Here is a 21,311-nt window from a genome sequence, read left to right on the forward strand (position 1 = left end):
ACAAATATTTCCCTACAACGCATGCGCGGTGCGCCATGTGTTTCTTTTACAAAAAATGGCGAAGCAAATTAAGTTGTTTGACTGTGCGGTAAAAAGTTCGGCCAACCCGTCAACATCTCAAACGAATGTTCAAAGTGATTCAACTGATAAAGCTCAAGGTGAACCCGAACGAAAAGCAGAGAGGAAATGTGTAAAGTATTGAGAGGCGAAATATATATTAAGTACATTCTGCTCCGTTGTGCATTCACTTCCGGTAAAAGTTCCTTCAAAATAAGAGTCCCGATCTTATTACTACCAAAATAAAAGTTCAAAACAAAACTTTACCATAGGAAAATATTGGCATACAAATATAATCACTTCTATAAAAAGGTAACACATTTTAAATATAGTTACACATATTAAAGGTAATTTACAGCATTAATAATTAATATCTAATTCTTACTGTGAATGATTTTCATTTATTTAACATTAGAAATGTATTAGTCTGGCCAATCAAGACTTCAATGCTGAAGGGCCAATGGGTCTATTGTGGGGGTTAGCACCAAGGTCAAGACTTCAATGTTGAAGGGCCAATGGGTCTATGGTGGGGGTCAGCACAAAGGTCAAGACTTCAATGCTGAAGGGCCAATGGGTGGGGGTCAGCACAAAGGTCAATAAAACCCAAATTTGAAAGGGAGACAACGGATGATGAAGAAACTAGTGACTTGCTCAATTCATGTGCGAGGGATCTGTGAAGAACATGACAACAGCTGCACTACTGGTATTTAGTATATCAGCAATTGAGGGTGGAGAAGTTTACTACCGCTTAAGTTTCAAATAAGTGTGTTAATTACTTATTGTAAAGCATTTCATTATTAAGTTGATGTATAACTGTATAGTATCTTATTTATTTAAAATATGTATATGATATATCGAATCATATGCCAGTACAAGCTCTAGCCAATCAAACCGCTGCTTGTGTGTCTGGGACGGGAGATTCATGTGATTGGTTGTTGGTCGAGCGACAGACATACCCGCTGGCAAGCCTCAACGCATGCCGCCGGGTGTAGGGGCCGTAAGAGAGGCCATTAGGGTCTTCTCAGGCAGAACTCAAGACTACGAGGTCAGATACAGTGATTGCTCCAGCAAAAACATGTATATCGGATCGGCTAGCAAAGCAAATCAATATTCCCTCAGTCAAACCTTAAGCTTCTCAGGCAGACTACGAGGCAGATACATGTGATTTCTCCAGTATAAACATGTATCAACATAAAACAAGACCAACAAACAAAACAAACAACCATCAAACGACAATAAAAAACAGATTTCAACCATAGCTGTGTAAATCCTAAATCCATCTCTCTGCATTTTTTTTCTTTAACCAAAAGTCATTTAATTCCCAAGTACGTTTTGCTTACTGTGAGTTGGTATCTCTTCTGTGGAAATCTCAAGTCTGGTTTCTCAATTCTTTGAGTTTACCACAGCCGTCTCAGCGCTGCCTGGTCAGGGGAGTTGAGACTTCGAGAGAAGAAACACAGAAACCTCCAACTTTCCTTTCATTAACTATCACACGAACCTCAATGTTTACTCTCTAACTGTATTTATTGTGTGTGTGTGTGTGTGTGTGTGTGTGTGTGTGTGTGTGTGTGTGTGTGTGTGTGTGTGTGTGTGTGTGTGTGTGTGTGTGTGTGTGTGTGTGTGTGTGTGTGTGTGTGTGTGTGTGTGTGTGTGTGTGTGTGTGTGTGTGTGTGTGTGTGTGTGTGTAGTCTGTCAGGTTGTCTGGTCACAGAGGAAGGCTGTGTTTCTCTGGCTTCAGCTCTGAGCTCCAACCCCTCCTCCCATCTGAGAGAGCTGGACCTGAGCTACAATCATCCAGGAGACTCAGGAGAGAAGCTGCTGTCTGCTGGACTGGAGGGTCCACTCTGGAGACTGGAGACACTCAGGCATGGACACACAGACAGACAGACGGACGGACGGACGGACGGACAGACAGTCAGAGAGACGGACGGACGGACGGACGGACGGGCAGACAGACAGACAGGCAGATGGACAGACAGTCAGACACACAGACAGACGGACGGACAGACGGACAGACAGACAGACAGACAGACAGACAGACACACAGACAGACAGACGGACAGAGAGACGGACAGACTGACAGACAGACAGACAGACAGACAGACACACACAGAGACAGACAGACGGACGGACAGACGGACAGACAGACAGACAGACAGACAGACAGACAGACACACACAGAGACAGACACACAGACAGACAGACAGACAGACGGACGGACGGACAGACGGACGGACGGACAGACGGACACACAGACAGACAGACAGTTTAATGGTGGATTTGAGTGAAGGTGTATGAAGTTGATTCTGACTGTGTGTCTTCCTGCAGGATGGACCATGGTGGACTGCAGTGGTTGAAACCTGGTGTGAGGAAGTGTGAGTGTGTTTTCAGTTTGATTCCTCAGAGCTGCTCAGGTTACACTGCACACGAGATCGACAACACAGTGAACACAGAACCAACAGAACCAACAGAACCAACAGAACCAACAGAACCAACAGAACCAACAGAACCAACAGATACATTTCATTACAGAAAGCTCACTTCTTCTTTTCACTGTTATAGGTATATTCTCATATATTTAGGGTTTCAAATGTATTCTTTTTTTAGTTTTGTATAATTAGACTTTTTTGTAACAGGATGAGTGAGGGTAGAACTACATCACATTCAAGATTTTTATGACACCAAGAAATTAATTTGCAACAAAATTTGACTTAAAAGAATAGTACCAATTAATAAATTGATACTGCATCCCCACTCATTTTTTCAAAACAAACAAAGACTGACCAGTTTTGTAATATCCGTTTCTTATAAATTAACGATGCATACATTGTTTGCCAGCTGGGTATTTTATTTTTCTGGGTATTTTGGAAAAGGCAGACTATTGGTGGAAAATGAATTTTATATTTGCAGCCAATTTTCGGATATCATCCCAACTCTGCTATATTGTATAGCAACAAGATGGATTGTTGGTTAAGGAAATCTTGTATTCTTTTATTTAGAATGCTACAGAATAATGTCCCCAGACAGCTGCTGACACAGACGCAACGGTAGTTATTAGGGTCTGATTTGTCTCCACTCTTATGAATGGGGGAAATGAGCCCTTTGCACTAGATGAAAACATCCTGACTGCAATACGATATTGAACAGCTTGAACACTGTCCCCTGCATCTCTGGGGTGCTGCATCTGAGCATTTCCTTTTGAATGTTGTCTGGGCCTCAAGCTTTCCTTGGCCGGAGAGATTGTGACTATGTGGTCACCTCCTCCCAAGTCATTGGGAAATCAAGAGGCTTTTGGTTGTCTTTAATAGTTTCTTCTAATGTTTGGAGTTTCTCTTTTGTAATACACTGATTTGAATTCATTAGATTTATTGGTATGTCTTTGTACAAACTTTCTAAATGTTCTCTCCAGACGTCACCGTGTGGATGGGTAATGCTTGTGGTTGTTTTGTGTTGACGTTGTTCCACAGATCCCAGAATTGATTTTGATCAATGGCTTTCTCAATATCCTCAAGTTTCATGTGGGTTTCATTTAGTTTTTTGTTCCTTATTGTACATTTATTTTTGTTTAAAACGTCATCGTATCTAATGCGTAAGGCTGGGTTGTTTGGTTGCCGATGTTTTTCATTTGCTATTTTTCTCAGGTCTTTTCTGATGGTCTTGCATTCCTGGTCAAACCATGTGTCATCATTTTGCCTTTTAACAGGCTTCTGCTTTTGTTTGATAAGGTCAGCTTTAATAGCTGCCTTGTGAAATATCATGTTGATATAATGGCCATGTTTACACCATCTTTGGTAGGACCATATTGATTTTGGTCAAATAGTGACATGTCATTCATCAGATCAGGTGAGTTCAAGGCCATGGTGAATGTGTCTCCACTGTCTGGGGCCCATCCGTACGCAGGATGTCATGTGTACAGCTGACTGGGTCACTCAGTGGACCTGAGAGTTTAACCTGTTGAATCCCATCCACCCGGTACCGGGGGGGAAACGCATCATCTGCAGGAAACAGCGTCTGAGGGCTTCTTAATATTTAATAAACTATGAATGTTTCACATCCATGTAACGGGAAGAAACTCAGCAAACTGATGATATGAACCATTTTTAGCAACAAAAAAACACAAGACTAACACTGAGACTCTGAATTAGCCCCGAGCGAAAAAATGCCATTAGATTAAAACGTTTCTTTAAAACATTATTTGAACCTGTAGGTACTGTTAGCCAACGTTGTGAGAACATTCCCCGCTAGCTGGGCTCTCTCTCCTCCTCCCTCTCTCTCTCACCCCCCCTCTCTCTCACCCCCCCTCTCTCTCTCATCCTCTCTCTCTCCTCCTCCCTCCCTCTCTCTCACCCCCCCTCTCTCATCCTTTCTCTCTCTCCTCCTCCCTCTCTCTCTCTCTCTCATCCTCCCTCTCTCTCCTCCTCCATCCCTCTCTCTCACCCCCCCTCTCTCTCATCCTCTCTCTCTCTCTCCTCCTCTCTCTCTCTCTTATTTTACAATAATAAGCATTAGGTCTGAGATCCTTGATGGATCACCTGCTGATGCAGATCAGCTTGTTAGACCTCTTGCTCAGTGAATATGAGACGTCAGTCTGAAGGGTTTCCTGTCAGTCAGTAGAGTAGTTAATAAATGAACGGATGATAACCTGAAGCTGTTCTCTCCATCAGACGCCTGTGCACTGGAGCTGGACTCAAACACAGCTCACAGAGGACTCCACCTGTCTGAAGACAACAGGACGGTGACACGTGTGAAGGAGGAGCATCCATATACTGATCATCCAGAGAGGTTTGACTTCTATGAACAGCTGATGTGCAGAGAAGCTCTGACTGGTCGCTGTTACTGGGAGGTCGAGTGGAAAGGAGGGGTTCATATATCAGTGACTTACAGAGGAATCAGCAGGAGAGGAGAGAGAGAGGACTGTGGGTTTGGAAAGAATGATCAGTCCTGGAGTCTGTTCTGCTCTGATACGCGTTACTGTGTCTGGCACAATAACAGCATAACACTCCCCTCGTCTCCCCCCCCCCCCTCCCTCTCTGGTAGAGTAGCAGTGTATCTGGATCATCCTGCTGGCTCTCTCTCCTTCTACAGAGTCTCATCTGACACACTGATCCATATCCACACCATCAGAACCACATTCACTGAACCTCTCTACGCTGGGTTTGGATTCTGGTCTGATGGTTCCTCAGCGTCTCTGGTTCCTCTGCAGGTCTGAGAGTCTCTCCTCAGCGTCTCTGGTTCCTCTGCAGGTCTGAGAGTCTCTCCTCAGTGTCTCTGGTTCCTCTGCAGGTCTGAGAGTCTGATTAACTTGGTCTCTTCTCTTAAAGACACATGTAACATTTCTGTTTGGATTCACAAAATGGCGTCTTGTGTTTATAATGGTAAACATCTGAAACCAATTGCCTTCTTTTCTTCTTCTGGTAATATCTGGAATCATACTGTAATGTTCTAAATGTCAAACTGTGATCTTTCTCTTCCAATGTTTCTAAATATTGTTGAATAAACAAGTGCTCTCACACACTGGCATCAACTTTTTGGAATATTTTGATTTTGGAAAAATCTGTGTGAGTCTTAGCGCATGTTCTAATAGCCAAAGCAGCGACGGTTTGAATCCACATGTCACGCGTCTGTGTCAGAGGCCAGTCACCTGCAGGCGTACAGTCAGGGAATTTAAACTCGTCCCTGCACGTGGGCCAATCTGCCTTGTATGTTAGGATTATCAGCTGTTTAACATCATGAACCAAAAAGTTATAAACTGAGCAGACATTAGTCAACCACGACAGATACTCATCTGGGCTTTTAGTGGGACCGGGAGCGTGATTAGTGACATCCATGACCTCAGCGGGTGTCCAAGGCTTATAAACTGGAACCTCTCCAATTAGAATTTTCGGGGCGGTCACAGTTTCAGCAGAATTTATATTCTGAGATGTTTGCAGTCTCGTGATAATTCTATGCGGGACAGACTTTCTAAAAACTGCTGCCGTACGGCGTCCCTGAATTGTGTAAACGGAGTGGCGGAGGACGATGAGAGGGGGTTTGTAACGGGCTGCTGTCTTCACTGTCCGCTGCACTCTGTTCCTGCTGCTTAATATCTGGTTATGAAAGGATATGGCGTTCCACTAAACTTGAAGAATCTCGTTTAATTTGGCATATTACTCTCAATGAATATAAGAAAGCACTGCGTAAAGCGAGAGCAGCCTACTACTCTTCATTAATAGATGAGAATAAGAATAATGCAAGATTTCTTTTCAGCACTGTAGCCAGGCTGACAGAGAGCCACAGCTCGATTGAGCCTTCTATTCCCATAGCACTCAGTAGTAATGATTTTATGTGCTTTTTTAACGATACAATTGTTACTCTTAGAAACAAAATTAATGACCTCTTGCCTTCGACCAGTATAGTGTTATCAACAGCTCCCGGAATCGTAAGTTCTAATATTACACTAGATAGTAAACTAGAATGCTTTTCAGCCATAAACCTTGAACAATTACATTCAATGATTCTCTCTTCTAAACCATCAACGTGCATGTTAGACCCAATTCCAACTAAGCTGTTGAAGGAAGTTTTTCCATTAATTAGCACTTCTTTATTAAATATTATGAATATGTCTTTATTATCAGGCCATGTTCCACAATCATTCAAAGTAGCAGTGATAAAACTGCTTCTTAAAAAGCACAACCTCGATCCAGAGGTTTTAGCCAACTATAGACCTATTTCTAATCTTCTGTTCCTCTCAAAGATTCTTGAGAAAGCGGTCGCAACACAGTTGTGTGATTACTTAAAAAACAATGATTTATTTGAAGATGTTCAGTCTGGCTTTAGAACACATCATAGCACAGAGACAGCTCTGGTTAAAGTCACACATGACATTCTAATAGCTTCAGACAAGGGACTTGTCTCTATTCTTGTTCTGCTCGATCTCAGTGCTGCATTTGATGCTATCGACCATGATATCCTGTTGCAAAGACTAGAGCACTTAGTTGGCATACAGGGAACTGCTTTAGGCTGATTTAGGTCCTATCTATCTGAACGCTCTCAGTTTGTACGTGTTAACGATGAATCTTCCACGCAAACCAAAGTTAGCCATGGAGTGCCACAGGGCTCAGTGCTCGGACCTATTTTGTTCACATTATATTTGCTTCCGTTAGGCAATATTATAAGGAATCATTCTGTAAACTTTCATTGTTATGCGGATGATACTCAACTATATTTATCAATCAAGCCTGATGAAATTAATCATCTAAATAAAATTCAAGACTGCCTTAAGGACTTAAAAACGTGGATGACCTTAAACTTTTTGATGTTAAACACGACCAAAACTGAAGTTATTGTACTTGGCCCGAATAATCTACGAAACAAATTATCTAAAGATATACTAACTATGGATGGCATTAATTTGGCCTCCAGTGAGACTGTAAGGAATCTTGGTGTTATATTTGATCAGGATTTATCCTTTAACGCCCACATAAAATCAATTTCAAGGACCGCCTACTTCCATACGTAACATTGCAAAAATCAGGCATATCTTGCCTCAAAGCGATGCAGAGAAACTAGTCCATGCATTTGTTACTTCTAGGCTGGATTATTGTAACTCCTTATTATCAGGGAGTACCAAGAAGTCAGTCAAGTCGCTTCAGCTGATTCAAAATGCTGCAGCTCGTGTACTAACCAGAGTTAGGAAGAGGGACCACATTACTCCTGTTCCGGCTGCCTTACACTGGCTCCCTATAGAACACAGGATAGAATTTAAAATTCTTCTTCTCGCCTACAAAGCCCTTAATGGGCAGGCGCCATCTTACCTTAAAGAACTCATTATACCCTACTGTCCTACTAGGGCATTGCGTTTCAAGAATGCAGAGTTGTTGGTTGTTCCTAGAATCTCTAAAAGTACAATGGGAGCCAGAGCATTTTCTTATCAAGCTCCACATTTGTGGAATCAGCTTCCAGTTTGTGTTCGGGCGGCAGACACCCTATCCGTTTTTAAGAGTGCGCTTAAGACCTTCCTTTTTGATAAAGCTTATAGTTAGGGCTGATTAGATTCAGCCCCTAGTTTTGCTGATATAGGCTTAGTTTGACGGGGACATCTTACTTCTTACTTCTCCCCACATGTCTTTCTTTTTGGTGTCTATATACGCCGGGATCCGGAGTCATGGATGAGTAGATCAAGGCAGACTGGTGCACACACTCTACAGCTGCTGCTGCTGCTCGCCACTCACAGCTGCTGCTGCTCGCCACTCACAGCTGCTGCTGCTGCTCACTCTGAAACTCACCTGAGGAACAGGTTACATGCCGTCAGCGCTGAGACGTGATCCACCTTTGCTGAGTTCCGAATGAGGGCCACGTTCAACCTCATCCACCACAGCGGACCCGAGTTCCACTAAAGGCACGTCGGGAAGGGTTTCAGGAGCCACTCCACACTGGGCGAATCACTTCTGGGATCCTACTTTTGCCCGCCGAGTGGATTTAGCACGAGAGGGAGCAACTCTTGCAGAGATAAAGAGTCGGAAGTGTGGTCCCGGCTCTCCTCTCGCCGCCCTTCTCGCCGCTCCTCACACCGCGTATCGCCGCTCCTCTTGCCGCTCCTCTTGCTGCTCCTCTCGCCGCTACTCACACCGCGTATCGCCGCTCCTCTCCGAGCCTGTGCTACCAGCGGAGATGTAAAGTGGATTAAATAGCCGGTGTAACGCGGTGGGATTACCTTCTCTACTCTGCTGTGCTGCTGTAGCTGAGGCCTGGTTTCACCTGCTCTGCTCTGCTGTGCTGCCGCCCGCTGAGGCCTGGTTTCACCTGCTCTGCTCTGCTGTGCTGCCGCCCGCTGAGGCCTGGTTCCACCTGCTCTGCTCTGCTGTGCTGCTGTAGCTGAGGCCTGCTCCACCTTGCTCCGGGAACAGCGTGGATACTGTTGTGCTGGACTGGGAGAATGGCGGGTGTCGTGTTTCTGCTGTGCCTTTTCTTGGCTGTACTGGACAAGGAGAAGATCGCTAGTCGTCCTGAACAATCTACTGGATTCGGGTATGTTCTGCCGCCCGCTGTGGACATCCCCTGTACAGTTTCGGAGGTGTTGCACAAACAATTGCTGGTTGCACTGTCGCGGACATTCATTTCGGAAAATGTTTGTCTTTCTCACATGCCTGCCACGATGGTCCTTCAGAATTGTTTTTTAAACTCTAATCTCACTTTCGCGAAGTTTGCTGGTGACTCTAGAACAGCTGACAATGTATGTGTGTTGATTAAGAGGAAAAGGTGCTTGGTATTTTTATTGTTGTTACTATCAGGAAATGTACAGCCAAATCCAGGTCCACCGAGCAGTATTAGTCAAATAGCTACTCCTGCTGATTTTATATCTAGATCTGGGCTAGGTTTAATTCATTTAAATGTGCGTAGTCTGTTACCTAAATTAGATTTTGTCCGTATTTGGGCGAGTTCTACTGATGCTGATGTCATTGTCTTATCAGAAACGTGGCTAGATAAATCCATTTTGGCCTCTGACATTTACATAAATGGTTACAGTGTATATCGTACTGACCGGCCTAAAAAAGGTGGTGGCGTTGCCATTTATGTGAAAAATAAGTTTTGTGTAACTAATATGGTTTCCAAATCTGTTAGTAAACAGCTAGAATTTTTAGCCGTGAATATTGAGGTAACAAAGGGTCAACAGCTCATGGTGGTGGGCTGCTACAGGGCCCCTTCGGCTGTCAAGGACTCTTTATCGTCTTTGGCTAAACTGTTATCTCAACTTTCCTACAAGGAAATAGTGCTGCTTGGTGATTTTAATTGGGACTGGTTAACTTCTGTGTCAGAGGATTTTAAAAACCTGTGTACCTCTTTGAATTTGACCCAGATTATAGACAGTCCTACTCGCCCAAATATTAAGTCCCCAAACAAATCCTCCTTAATTGATCTAATTTTAACAAATGTTCCACATAAATACTCATCTGTGGGAGTATTTGCTAATGATGTGAGTGACCACTGTGTTGTAGCCACAATTAGGGACACTAAGGTCCAAAAGGTTAAACCACGTGTCATCACAAAGAGAGACAAAAAAACACTTTGTGGAGCAGGGTTTTTTACATGATCTGTTTGATTTTGATTGGGGTAGAATCAATTTGTGTGCTGATGTAGAAACTGCATGGTCTTATTTTTATCTTGGTTTTATGAAAATTATAGATAGACATGCACCTCTGCGTAAATTTAGAGTGAAGGGACGAAACAATCCCTGGTTTTCTGCTGAGCTGTCCAGTCTCCTTCATGAGAGAAATAATGCTTGGGCTAAGGCTAGGAGATCAGGCTCAGAGGTAGAATGGCTACGTTTTAGGCAGCTAAGAAATAGCTTCACATCCCAAATAAAAAGTGCTAAATCAAAGTACTATTTGTCGGTTACCACAGAAAACCTGAATAATCCTAGGAAATTTTGGAAAGCCATAAAATCGATTTCCACTGGTGATATCCCAAATGAGCTACCTCCGTGCCTTACCACAGCATCTGGCACTATATCAGACAGGGCTACTATGCTAAATTGTTTTAATAAGCATTTTGTGTCTTGTGGCTCTCTGTTTGGCTGTGTGGCTCCTGTGAACACTCCAATCCTTGACTCTGAACAATGTGGTCTGGAAAACCCTTTCAGTTTTACTCCTTTAACTGTTGGTATTGTTCATGAAGCATTATCCAAGTTAGATCCTAGGAAACCGGCTGGCCCGGACAACGTAGAACCTTTCTTTTTAAAGATAGCTGCAGATTTTATTGCTCCACCTCTTACTTCTCTTTTTAACCTCTCCCTCAGCACGAACACAATTCCAAAAGTATGGAAGTCTGCTTATGTCTTGCCTTTACTGAAAGGAGGGGAGGCAACTATTTTAAATAACTATAGGCCAATCTCTAAATTGTCAGTTCTGGCTAAGGTGCTCGAACGCTTAGTGAGAGAACAAGTAAAGGAGTTTTTATGTATAAATGATATCCTGTCTAAACATCAGTCAGGATTCAGAAAGAAACACAGTACCATCACTGCGACAATGAAAGTGGTAAATGACATTACTACTATTTTAGATAATAAGCAGAGTTGTGCAGCTCTGTTTATTGACCTTTCCAAAGCGTTTGACACCGTTGATCATCGCATCTTAAAGCAGAGGCTAGCCAGTATAGGCATATCCAGCCATGCAGTGGGGTGGTTTGTGAACTACCTCTCTGAAAGGTCCCAATGTGTTCACTTTGATGGGCTGTCTTCTGAGTGGTTAAACATTTCTAATGGTGTACCACAAGGTTCTGTTTTAGGACCACTTTTATTCTCCATATATATTAACAGTGTAGGTGATGATGTGGATGAAGCTACTTTACATTTTTATGCGGACGATACTGTAATGTATTGTGCAGGTCCCTCCATTAAAGAGGCTGTTGTTAAATTACAAGCAGTTTTTAACACTATTCAGACTCAGCTCTCTGAACTAAAGCTTCTTTTAAATGTTGAGAAAACCAAGGTAATGCTCTTTCTAAAGCTAAAAAGACTCCAGAGCCTGTTTTAGATATTGTAACTACGCAAGGAACAAAACTTGAAGTTGTTGCCTGTTACAAATACCTGGGTATCTGGCTTGATGATTGTCTCTCTTTTAAACTTCATGTCAATAACCTGCTAAAAAAACTGAGGGTTAGGCTAGGTTTCTTTTTCAGAAACAAGTCCTGTTTCTCGCTTGAGGCCAGGAAAAGGCTAGTCACTGTGACCTTTTTACCTGTGCTGGACTATGGGGATTTGTTGTATATGAATGCACCTGCCAATTACCTGAGCAAATTGGATGCTGCGTATCACAGTGCTCTGAGATTTGTCACAAATTGTAAAGCGCTTACACATCACTGTACACTGTATACCAAGGCAGGTTTACCATCTCTCTCTGTACGGAGGCTCAGTCACTGGTACACTTTTATCTATAAAGCTTTGTTGGGTAAACTCCCGTATTATATCTGCTCGCTGATAACACAGAGAGTTGCAAGCAGCTATTGTCTGAGGTCACATGATGTGGTCTTGTTAGATGTGCCAAGAGCAAGGACTGTCTGAGGTAAGACAGCTTTTATGTGCGCAGCTCCACTTGCTTGGAACAATCTTCAGCAAGAATTGAAACTGAGCAATCTCATTCCTCTGCATGTTTTTAAAGCTAGGGTAAATGAAATGCTTGCCGATACAATGGGCACTTGTAAATGTCTATAACTATGTATCCTGTAAATATAATGTATAATGTCCTTTATTGTTTTATGTTTCATGTGGAACCTATATGCTGCAGGTCTCCCTTGAAAAAGAGATCTATGATCTCAATGGGACCAATCTGGTTAAATAAAGGTTTGAAATGAAATGAAATGAAATGATCCTGCGGTCCTGTGTCCTGGATCGCGAGCCCTGGATCGCGAGTCGTGGCTGTGGTCCTGGATCATCGGTCCTGGATGGATATCCTCGTGGATTCATCTTCCTATTATACACACATGCATTTCCAAACATTTGGACTACCTATGTTGCAAGTGTATTATCTTTTCAATTTACACACGGCATCTATTGCACGTCTGTCCGTCCTGGGAGAGGGATCCCTCCTCTGTTGCTCTCCCTGAGGTTTCTCCCATTTTTCCCTTTAAACTGGGTTTTCTTCGGAAGTGTTTCCTTGTACGATGTGAGGGTCTAAGGACAGAGGGTGTCATATTGTCATACTGATATTCTGTACACACTGTGAAGACCACTGAGACAAATGTAACATTTGTGATATTGGGCTATATAAATAAACATTGATTAATTGATTGATTGATGGTTCTCTATAATGTCCTGACTGATATCTCAACCCATTTTCATTCATGATAGCTGCAGCTGTCATTAACAGATCATCATCGGAGTTTCCCGCAACAGGATTTGAGAGTTCTGTCGCGGGAATTATATTTGTACAGAGAGCTACAGCCTGCTTTTCCTCCAGCAGGCCGGCGTCTGTTAAGATGCAAATTAGCTGAGAGGGGCTGGGAGCCTTTCCTTGTCTTTTCAGCCAATCGTACATAACTGATTTAGCAATGGCTGCAACCCATATAACCCTTTCCGTGTCTTTCCTTAATTCTGGACATGTTCTCTGATTTAACATCAAAAGCAGCCTCTAGGCTAAGCAAATGACAACTCGCTGCACATTTAGAAACTCTATCAATTAAAGCCTTGAGCTCAATGGAGCCTCGCTCGGTGCCTGTAATTTAACACCTAAGGCTCTTGAACGCCTAGTGAGTGAACAGGTAAAGGAGTTTTTATGTAACAATGACATCCTGTCTAAACATCAGTCAGGCTTCAGAAAGAAACACAGCACCATCACTGCCACAATGAAAGTGGTGAATGATGTGGTGAGTGTTTTAGATAATAAGCAGAGTTGTGCAGCTCTATTTGTTAACCTGTCCAAAGCGTTTGATACCGTCGATCATCTCATCTTAAAGCAGAGGCTACTCAGTATAGGCATGTCCAGCCATGCAGTGGGTGGTTTGTGAACTACCTCTCTGAAAGGTCCCCATGTGTTCACTTTGATGGGCTGTCTTCTGAGTGGTTAAACATTACTAATGGTGTTCCTCAAGGTTCTGTTTTAGGTCCACTATTATTCAACCTTACATTTTTATGCGGATGATACCGTGATGTTCTGTGCAGGTCCCTCAATTAACGAGGCTGGTGTTAAATTACAGGCAGTTTTTAACATTATTCAGACTCAGCTCTCTGAAATAAAGCTTCTTTTAAATGTTGAGAAAACCAAGGTAATGCTCTTTTCTAAAGCTAAAAATATACCAGAGACTGCTTTGGATATTGTAACTACGCAAGGAATACAACTTGAAGTTGTTGCCTGTTACAAATACCTTGGTATCTGGCTTGATGATTGTCTCACTTTTAAATGTCATGTAAATAACCTGCTTAAAAAGCTGAGGGTTAGGCTAGGTTTCTTTTACAGAAATAAGTCCTGTTTCTGCATTGAGGCCAGGAAAAGGCTCTGTGACCTTTTTACCTGTGCTGGACTCTGGTGATCTGGTCTATATGAATGCACCTGCCTATTACCTGAGCAACTTAGATGCTGCGTATCACAGCGCACTGAAATTTGTGACAAATTGTAAAGCACTTACGCATCACTGTACCCTGTACACCAAGGCGGTTTTGCCATCACTTACTGTATGGAGGCTCAGTCACTGGTACTTTTTCATTTACAAAGCCATGTTGGATAAACTACCATCTTATATCTGCTCCCTGATCTCTCTGCGAATTGAAAGTACTTATTGCCTGAGATCGAATGCTGTTTTTTTATTAAATGTGCCAAGTGCTAGGACTGTCTTAGGGAAGAAAGTTTTTAGAGGTGGAAAGAATGGAAAATTACCAAGCTAGTACCACTACATGTTTTTAAAGCTCGGTTGGATGCTACACAATCAGATGCTGTTGGTATCTGTACATGTGGTTAGATATGTAAATTGTAATCCCTGTAATTGTGCTGTATGATGTCCTTTTGTTGTTCTGTTGTTTATGTTTGTATGTCTTCATGTGGAAAGCACTCTAGTGCCGGCATGGACATTTGTCCCATTGGAATATAATATATTAGGGCCATGGGATGGACTTGGCCGTTTACCGTCACTTGGCAGTCTAAATAGTACATGCATATGAGTATCTATGCATGCATTGGACAATAGATGGCGCTCTTCTCATTAGTGTGTACTTATACTGCATGGGGGGGTGTCCATCAACCCAATATGGGGTCCCACTTTCCACATATTACACAATAACACGAGTATTCACTTACTGTGTACTTGTACTTATGGGGGGGGTGTCTATCAACTCAATATGGGGTCCCACTTTCCACATATTACACAGTAACACGAGTATTCACTTGCTGTGTACTTATACTTAGGGGGGGGGGTGTCCATCAACCCAATATGGGGTCCCACTTTCCACATATTACACAGTAACATGAGTATTCACTTACTGTGTACTTGTACTTATGGGGGGGGTGTCCGTCAACCCTATATGGGGTCCCACTTTCCACATATTACACAGTAACACATGTATTCACTTACTGTGTACTTGTACTTATGGGGGGGGGGTGTCCGTCAACCCAATATGGGGTCCCACTTTCCACATATTACACAGTAACACATGTATTCACTTACTGTGTACTTGTACTTATGGGGGGGGTGTCCGTCAACCCAATATGGGGTCCCACTTTCCACATATTACACAGTAACACATGTATTCACTTACTGTGTACTTGTACTTATGGGGGGGGTGTCCGTCAACCCAATATGGGGTCCCACTTACCAAATAGTTGTCATGTCGGGGGGTGTCCGTCAACCTAATATGGGGTCCCACTTTCCACATATTACACAGTAACATGAGTATTCACTTACTGTGTACTTGTATTTATGGGGGGGGGGTGTAATATAGGGTCCTAATTTTTTATTCAGGGTCTTCTAAATAGGGCCCAGATCAGTATATGATCAAATATGGGAACCCTTACCCACCCAGAAATGTTTATTCAATTAAATGTCAAACTTTCTCACAAAATCCTCTCATAAGCTAAGGGTCTGACAGGCTTGTGGTGGAGGGGTAGAAAATGAAAAATGTTTAAAGAATATGGTTGGCGCTCCGAAACCTTGAGAGTGTGTTCGTTAACGTGTGTGGAACCCGCTTGCAAAATATGGGGACCCTGCGACCTTCGACAAGGTCAAAACCGAGGTCAGAGGTCACATTCGCAATGCCGACAGTACCCTCGACGGCGCAAAGGAAGGTCCGACCGCTTTGAGCTTGCTCTCATTAGAACCGGCTCGAAAAGTACATGCAGATTGATGCCTCTGCTGCTCCTAATGTCAAAGGTTACGGCTTTAAATGTAACAAAGCTCCAAAGGTCAAAGGTCACGCTTCCATGCCGTACGGTGCCCTTTACAACACAAAGGAAGGTGCGACCGCTTTAAGCTTGATGTCATTTTAACCGACTCGGAGAGCAGATGCAAATGGATGCCTCTGGTGCAACTACATGTCAAAGGTTACGGCTTAAAATGTAACAAAACCTTCCGTTAAGGCCTTTTGAGAAGCCGCAGTGCTGCATGAGTGTTTAAAGTACTTTGAAAAAGGCTAAAGAGATAATTTTTTCACAGGGGCCTCTAAATAGGGCCCGGATCAGGAATCTGAAGTATGTAAACTGTAACCCACCCAGAACATTTTTTCAATAAAATGTCAAACTTTCTCACAAAATGCTGTCTGGAGCTTAGCATCTGACAGGCTTGTGTTGGCAGATGGGAAGAAAATGAAAAAAATTGAAAAAATGTGGTTGGCGCTGCGAAACTTTGAGAGTGTGTTGTTGCACTTGTGTGGAACCCGCTTGCAAAATTTGGGGACCCTGCGACCTCGGACAAGGTCAAAACCCGAGGTCAGAGGTCACATTCGCAATGCCGATATTACCCTCGACGGCGCAAAGGAAAGTCCGACCGCTTTGAGCTTGCTCTCATTAGAACCGGCTCGAAAATTACATGCAGATTGATGCCTCTGCTGCTCCTAATGTCAAAGGTTACGGCTTGAAATGTAACAAAGCTCCAAAGGTCAAAGGTCACGCTTCCATGCCGTACGGTGCCCTTTACAGCACAAAGGAAGGTCCGACCGCTTTGAGCTTGATGTCATTTTAACCGTCTCGGAGAGCAGATGCAAATGGATGCCTCTGGTGCAACTAAATGTCAAAGGTTACGGTTTAAAATGTAACAAAACCTTCCGTTAAGGCCTTTTGAGAAGCCGCAGTGCTGCATGAGTGTTTAAAGTACTTTGAAAAGGGCTAAAGAGATAATTTTGTCACAGGGGGCCTCTAAATAGGGCCCAGATCAGGAATCTGAAGTATGTAAACTGTAACCCACCCAGAACTTTTTTTTCAATAAAATGTCAAACTTTCTCACAAAATGCTGTCTGGAGCTTAGCATATGACAGGCTTGTGTTGGCAGATGGGAAGAACATGAAAAAAATTGAAAAAATGTGGTTGGCGCTCCCAAACTTTGAGAGTGTGTTGTTGCACTTGTGTGGAACCCGCTTGCAAAATGTGGGGACCCTGCGACCTCGGACAAGGTCAAAACCCGAGGTCAGAGGTCACATTCGCAATGCCGATAGTACCCTCGACGGCGCAAAGGAAGGTCCGACCGCTTTGAGCTTGCTCTCATTAGAACCGGCTCGAAAATTACATGCAGATTGATGCCTCTGCTGCTCCTAATGTCAAAGGTTACGGCTTAAAATGTAACAAAGCTCCAAAGGTCAAAGGTCACGCTTCCATGCCGTACGTACGGTGCCCTTTACAGCACAAAGGAAGGTGCGACCGCTTTGAGCTTGATGTCATTTTAACTGTCTCGGAGAGCAGATGCAAATGGATGCCTCTGGTGCAACTAAATGTCAAAGGTTACGGCTTAAAATGTAACAACACCTTCCGTTAAAGCCTTTTGAGAAGCCGCAGTGCTCCATGAGTGTTTAAAGTACTTTGAAAATGGCTAAAGAAATAATTTTTTCACAGGGGGCCTCTAAATAGGGCCCAGATCAGGAATCTGAAATATGGGAACCCTAGCCCACCCAGAACATATTTTCAATCAAATGCCATCATGCACTGCCATTGACGTCTGACTGCCCTAGCTCCGCCCCCTGAGGTCCTAGAGACTCACGGAGGGTACCATTGGATGCAGGATACGTTCAAATGTGGGCTAGCCACTGAGCCCGAACCGATCAGAGGTTGTTATCAAAATATACGAATTAGTAGCACTTTTAGACAAATTAGCTTTTCATTGGAATAATATTGATATAAAATCAAGCATTTGAGTGACGCAATTGATATTCACAGCAAATGTTCCCCACTATATGTAGTACGCTGGTGTAGAATTTCAGGGATCCAGCTGCTACCGTTCGCTCGTATAAGATATTTTTAATTAAAAAAACGTGAAATCCTAAAAGAGATATAAATCGTTAATTTTTTCACAGGGCCCAGATCAGGGATCTGAAGTATGGGAACCCTAGAACACCCAGAACTTTTTTTCAATCAAATGGCAAACTTTCTCACAAAATCCTGATTTACTCGTAGAGTCAGACAGGGTTTTGCTGGAGAAGAATGAACAAATTGAAAAAAATTCAAAAAATGTGCTTGGCGCTCTGAGCCTTTGAGAGTGTGTTGTTGCACTTGTGTGGAACCCGCTTGCAAAATGTGGGGACCCTGCGACCGTGTACACAGTACTAAGAGCCATTTCATTTTATTCTCCTCCCCCACCACCAAGGCTGTCAGATTCTAAGCAGTGCAGTTGCAGTGATATAAGCGTTGCTCATTGGTGCGGATGGTCGCGAGTTCGAATCCATGCTATGGCATGCATGCAACATTTTTTATATTTAGTCAAGAGATAATTATATGTGGAAAGTTGTCTTCTCAGACTCTCCGTATTTGAAGTTGATTATTGTATAGTTAGTGTTATAGTATTTTAGGGTAATAGGGTTATTCATTTTGTAACTATTAAATATAAAATACACGTTTTTCACACACAGGGATTACTTCCATTCGCTTCGTCTTGGTCTGTAGATGTGATTTGATGTGTCGTTTATACATTTTGATGGCGGAAAAGATATGAAAATGTCCCGTTGATATACATACTGATAAATATATCCATATATAGTAGACTTTTTTCCCTGTAATCTCTAAGTGGCCCTGTGTCGTACTGAGATAGGTGTTGGTCTTTGCTCTGGGGGACCTGGGTATGATACCCGCCTGAGTCCTTTTAATAGAAAATTATTTAAAATTAGTTGAATTGAGAGAGGGATACTTTTAAGTTAGTTAGGTTTAGTTATTATGGAATCATTAAATATAAAACAATTGTGTTGAATTAAGAGAGGGATAATGGGTTACATTATAATTTATGTCAGGGTGAACAGTGAATGTGTGAAATACTAATATTATGCTAACCGCTAGTCGCTAAGCTAACGGCAGCCATTTCAATGTATTTTTCCATTGAAAATGCTAACCGCTAGCAGCAAAGCTAGCATCACAGCCACTGGTCCGTTTGCGGATACTTTGCACACGTTTTTCACACGCTGGTCTGTAGATGTCATTCGATGCATCGTTTGTCCATTTTGATGGTGTAAAAGACTACTGTCTGCACGAAATCGGAAACCGGAAGTCGGTTTTTGAAAGGACTCAGAAGAAAAACGGCTGCCTCACTTCATGGAGGAATGTCTCCCCGCTCCATGTGCACTCTGGCCCCGGTACATGTGTTACCTGGAGACCCCCCAGTATGGTTCTTCAAAAACTTTAAGTTTTTGAACTGGTCTCTGGAAGAATGTGAGGAAAGTGGAGTTGTCAGGGGACTCTACCCGCATTATGAGGCACTATTTTCGGATACATTTCATCCATTTTCACCCCTTCCTCTGGTTCTTCCAAAAGTTAACATACTTTTTCTGACTCTGGAGGAATGTAAGGGGAGTTGTCAGGGGACTCTACCCGCATATGAGGCACTATTTTCGGATACATTTCATCCATTTTCACCCCTTCCTCTGGTTCTTCCAAAAGTTAACATACTTTTTCTGACTCTGGAGGAATGTAAGGGGAGTTGTCAGGGGACTCTACCCGCATATGAGGCACTATTTTCGGATACATTTTTTCCATTTTCACCCCTTTTCTATGGTTCTTCCAAAAGTTAACTTAGACTTTTTCTGACTCTGGAGGAATGTAAGGGGAGTTGTCAGGGACTCTACCCGCCTTACGGGACACTATTTTCGGATACTTTTTTCCCATTTTCACCCCTTTTCTATGGATCTCAAAAAAAGTTAACTCAGACTTTATTAAATTATTTTTTTATATATGACTTATTTTTTAAATATAGTGGGGATAGTGGAATTAACTAGTACCCAGTACTGGGAGGGAACCAGGCTACCGTTATCTCTGCCATCTCCTCCCTGTGTGTGTGTGTGTGTGTGTGTGTGTGTGTGTGTGTGTGTGTGTGTGTGTGTGTGTGTGTGTGTGTGTGTGTGTGTGTGTGTGTGTGTGTGTGTGTGTGTGTGTGTGTGTGTGTGTGTGTGTGTGTGTGTGTGTGTGTGTTGCTGCATGTAGCAGCTGTGTGTGTGTAAACTGCCCCTCGCCCTCGCAAGCAGGCTGGGGAGAGGGGGAGAGACGGAGAGAGACAGACAGACAGACAGACAGACAGACAGACAGACAGGAGAGACACAGACACACACACAGACTGACTTTGATTGCAGATATAGCAATATTTGAATTAAAAAAAAAGTGCACCACAATATATATATTATAATATCTATAATATATATATTATTGTTGAATAATACATGTTATATTATATAATAAAACTACAAGTTTCGGGTGGGTTTCGAACCTGGACCTACCAGACCAGTGCTTATCTCAATGCCCCACAAGTGGCGCTGAGAGCTTATGGAGAATAAGTGTGCTTTATAGATTCGTCAATAGAGTAACGAGACATTTAGCTTTGTTTTCCACCAGTAAAATGTACAAACGACACATCAATTTACATCTACAGATGAAAACGAAGCGAATGGACGTACTGCCAGACTCATAGTGTGTATAAATCGAGACATGAGATCCAGTGGCGGCCAGCCCATAGGGGCGCTAGGGGCGCCGCCCCACCTCTTGCCAGCTAAAAAATAAAAAATAAAAAAACATATTAAATAAAAATATATATATTTAAAAAATATATATTTAAAAAAAAAATATATTTTATATTTTAATTTTTAATGAACAAGTTAAATATCATACAATTGGCATCACAAAATGTATAATCTACAATACAATCTCGTTTAAAATTGTGTTACGATGTCTAAAGTTACTGATAAGTCACCTGTTTCCTGCCTGGCCTTGCCCATGGCATTAGTTTATCATTACGGGGCAGAGCCCCCGAGCGAAACAGCAGCAACCAGCACGTTGCAAAAGTCTCAATAGTAAACTGTGCCGCCGAAACATAATTTCAGCCAATCAGCGCCGTCAAATATTTTGGTCACGTGGGTGCTCACGTTGGCGCCCATGTTGCTTACGTGCGTTGACGTGAGTTGTTTTTTAGACTTGTGAGTGACCAAGGTGACGCAGTATTTGGATGAGAATGGTGTGCAGGTGGAGTCGCCGGAGCCTCGGTCTGCCCAAGAGCTACTCTCCAATCCTTTTGAAAGTAGAAGTTTGGGAGATAAATTGATACTTAAAGATCTTGGAACGGACCAACCCGATTTGTATATATCACAGCAAGCTCGTGAAAAAGACAAAACGTATCAA

The 21,311-nt window shown here is 42.7% G+C and overlaps 1 protein-coding gene across 1 annotated transcript in view; it reads left to right on the forward strand.

The window, feature by feature from the left end:
- Positions 1 to 5,569, forward strand: part of LOC117443394 (NLR family CARD domain-containing protein 3-like) — a 41,916-nt gene extending 36,347 nt beyond the window's left edge. Inside the window, exons 9-11 of the mRNA XM_034079375.1 lie at positions 1,746 to 1,922; positions 2,386 to 2,432; positions 4,722 to 5,569. Coding sequence (XP_033935266.1) covers positions 1,746 to 1,922; positions 2,386 to 2,432; positions 4,722 to 5,266 — 769 coding nt within the window. The 3' untranslated portion in view covers positions 5,267 to 5,569. The remainder of the gene's footprint in view (positions 1 to 1,745; positions 1,923 to 2,385; positions 2,433 to 4,721) is intronic.
- Positions 5,570 to 21,311: the final 15,742 nt, after the last annotated feature.

The sequence above is a fragment of the Pseudochaenichthys georgianus genome, unplaced genomic scaffold (assembly GCF_902827115.2).
Source record: "Pseudochaenichthys georgianus unplaced genomic scaffold, fPseGeo1.2 scaffold_599_arrow_ctg1, whole genome shotgun sequence".
In the NCBI taxonomy this organism is placed as follows: domain Eukaryota; kingdom Metazoa; phylum Chordata; class Actinopteri; order Perciformes; family Channichthyidae; genus Pseudochaenichthys; species Pseudochaenichthys georgianus.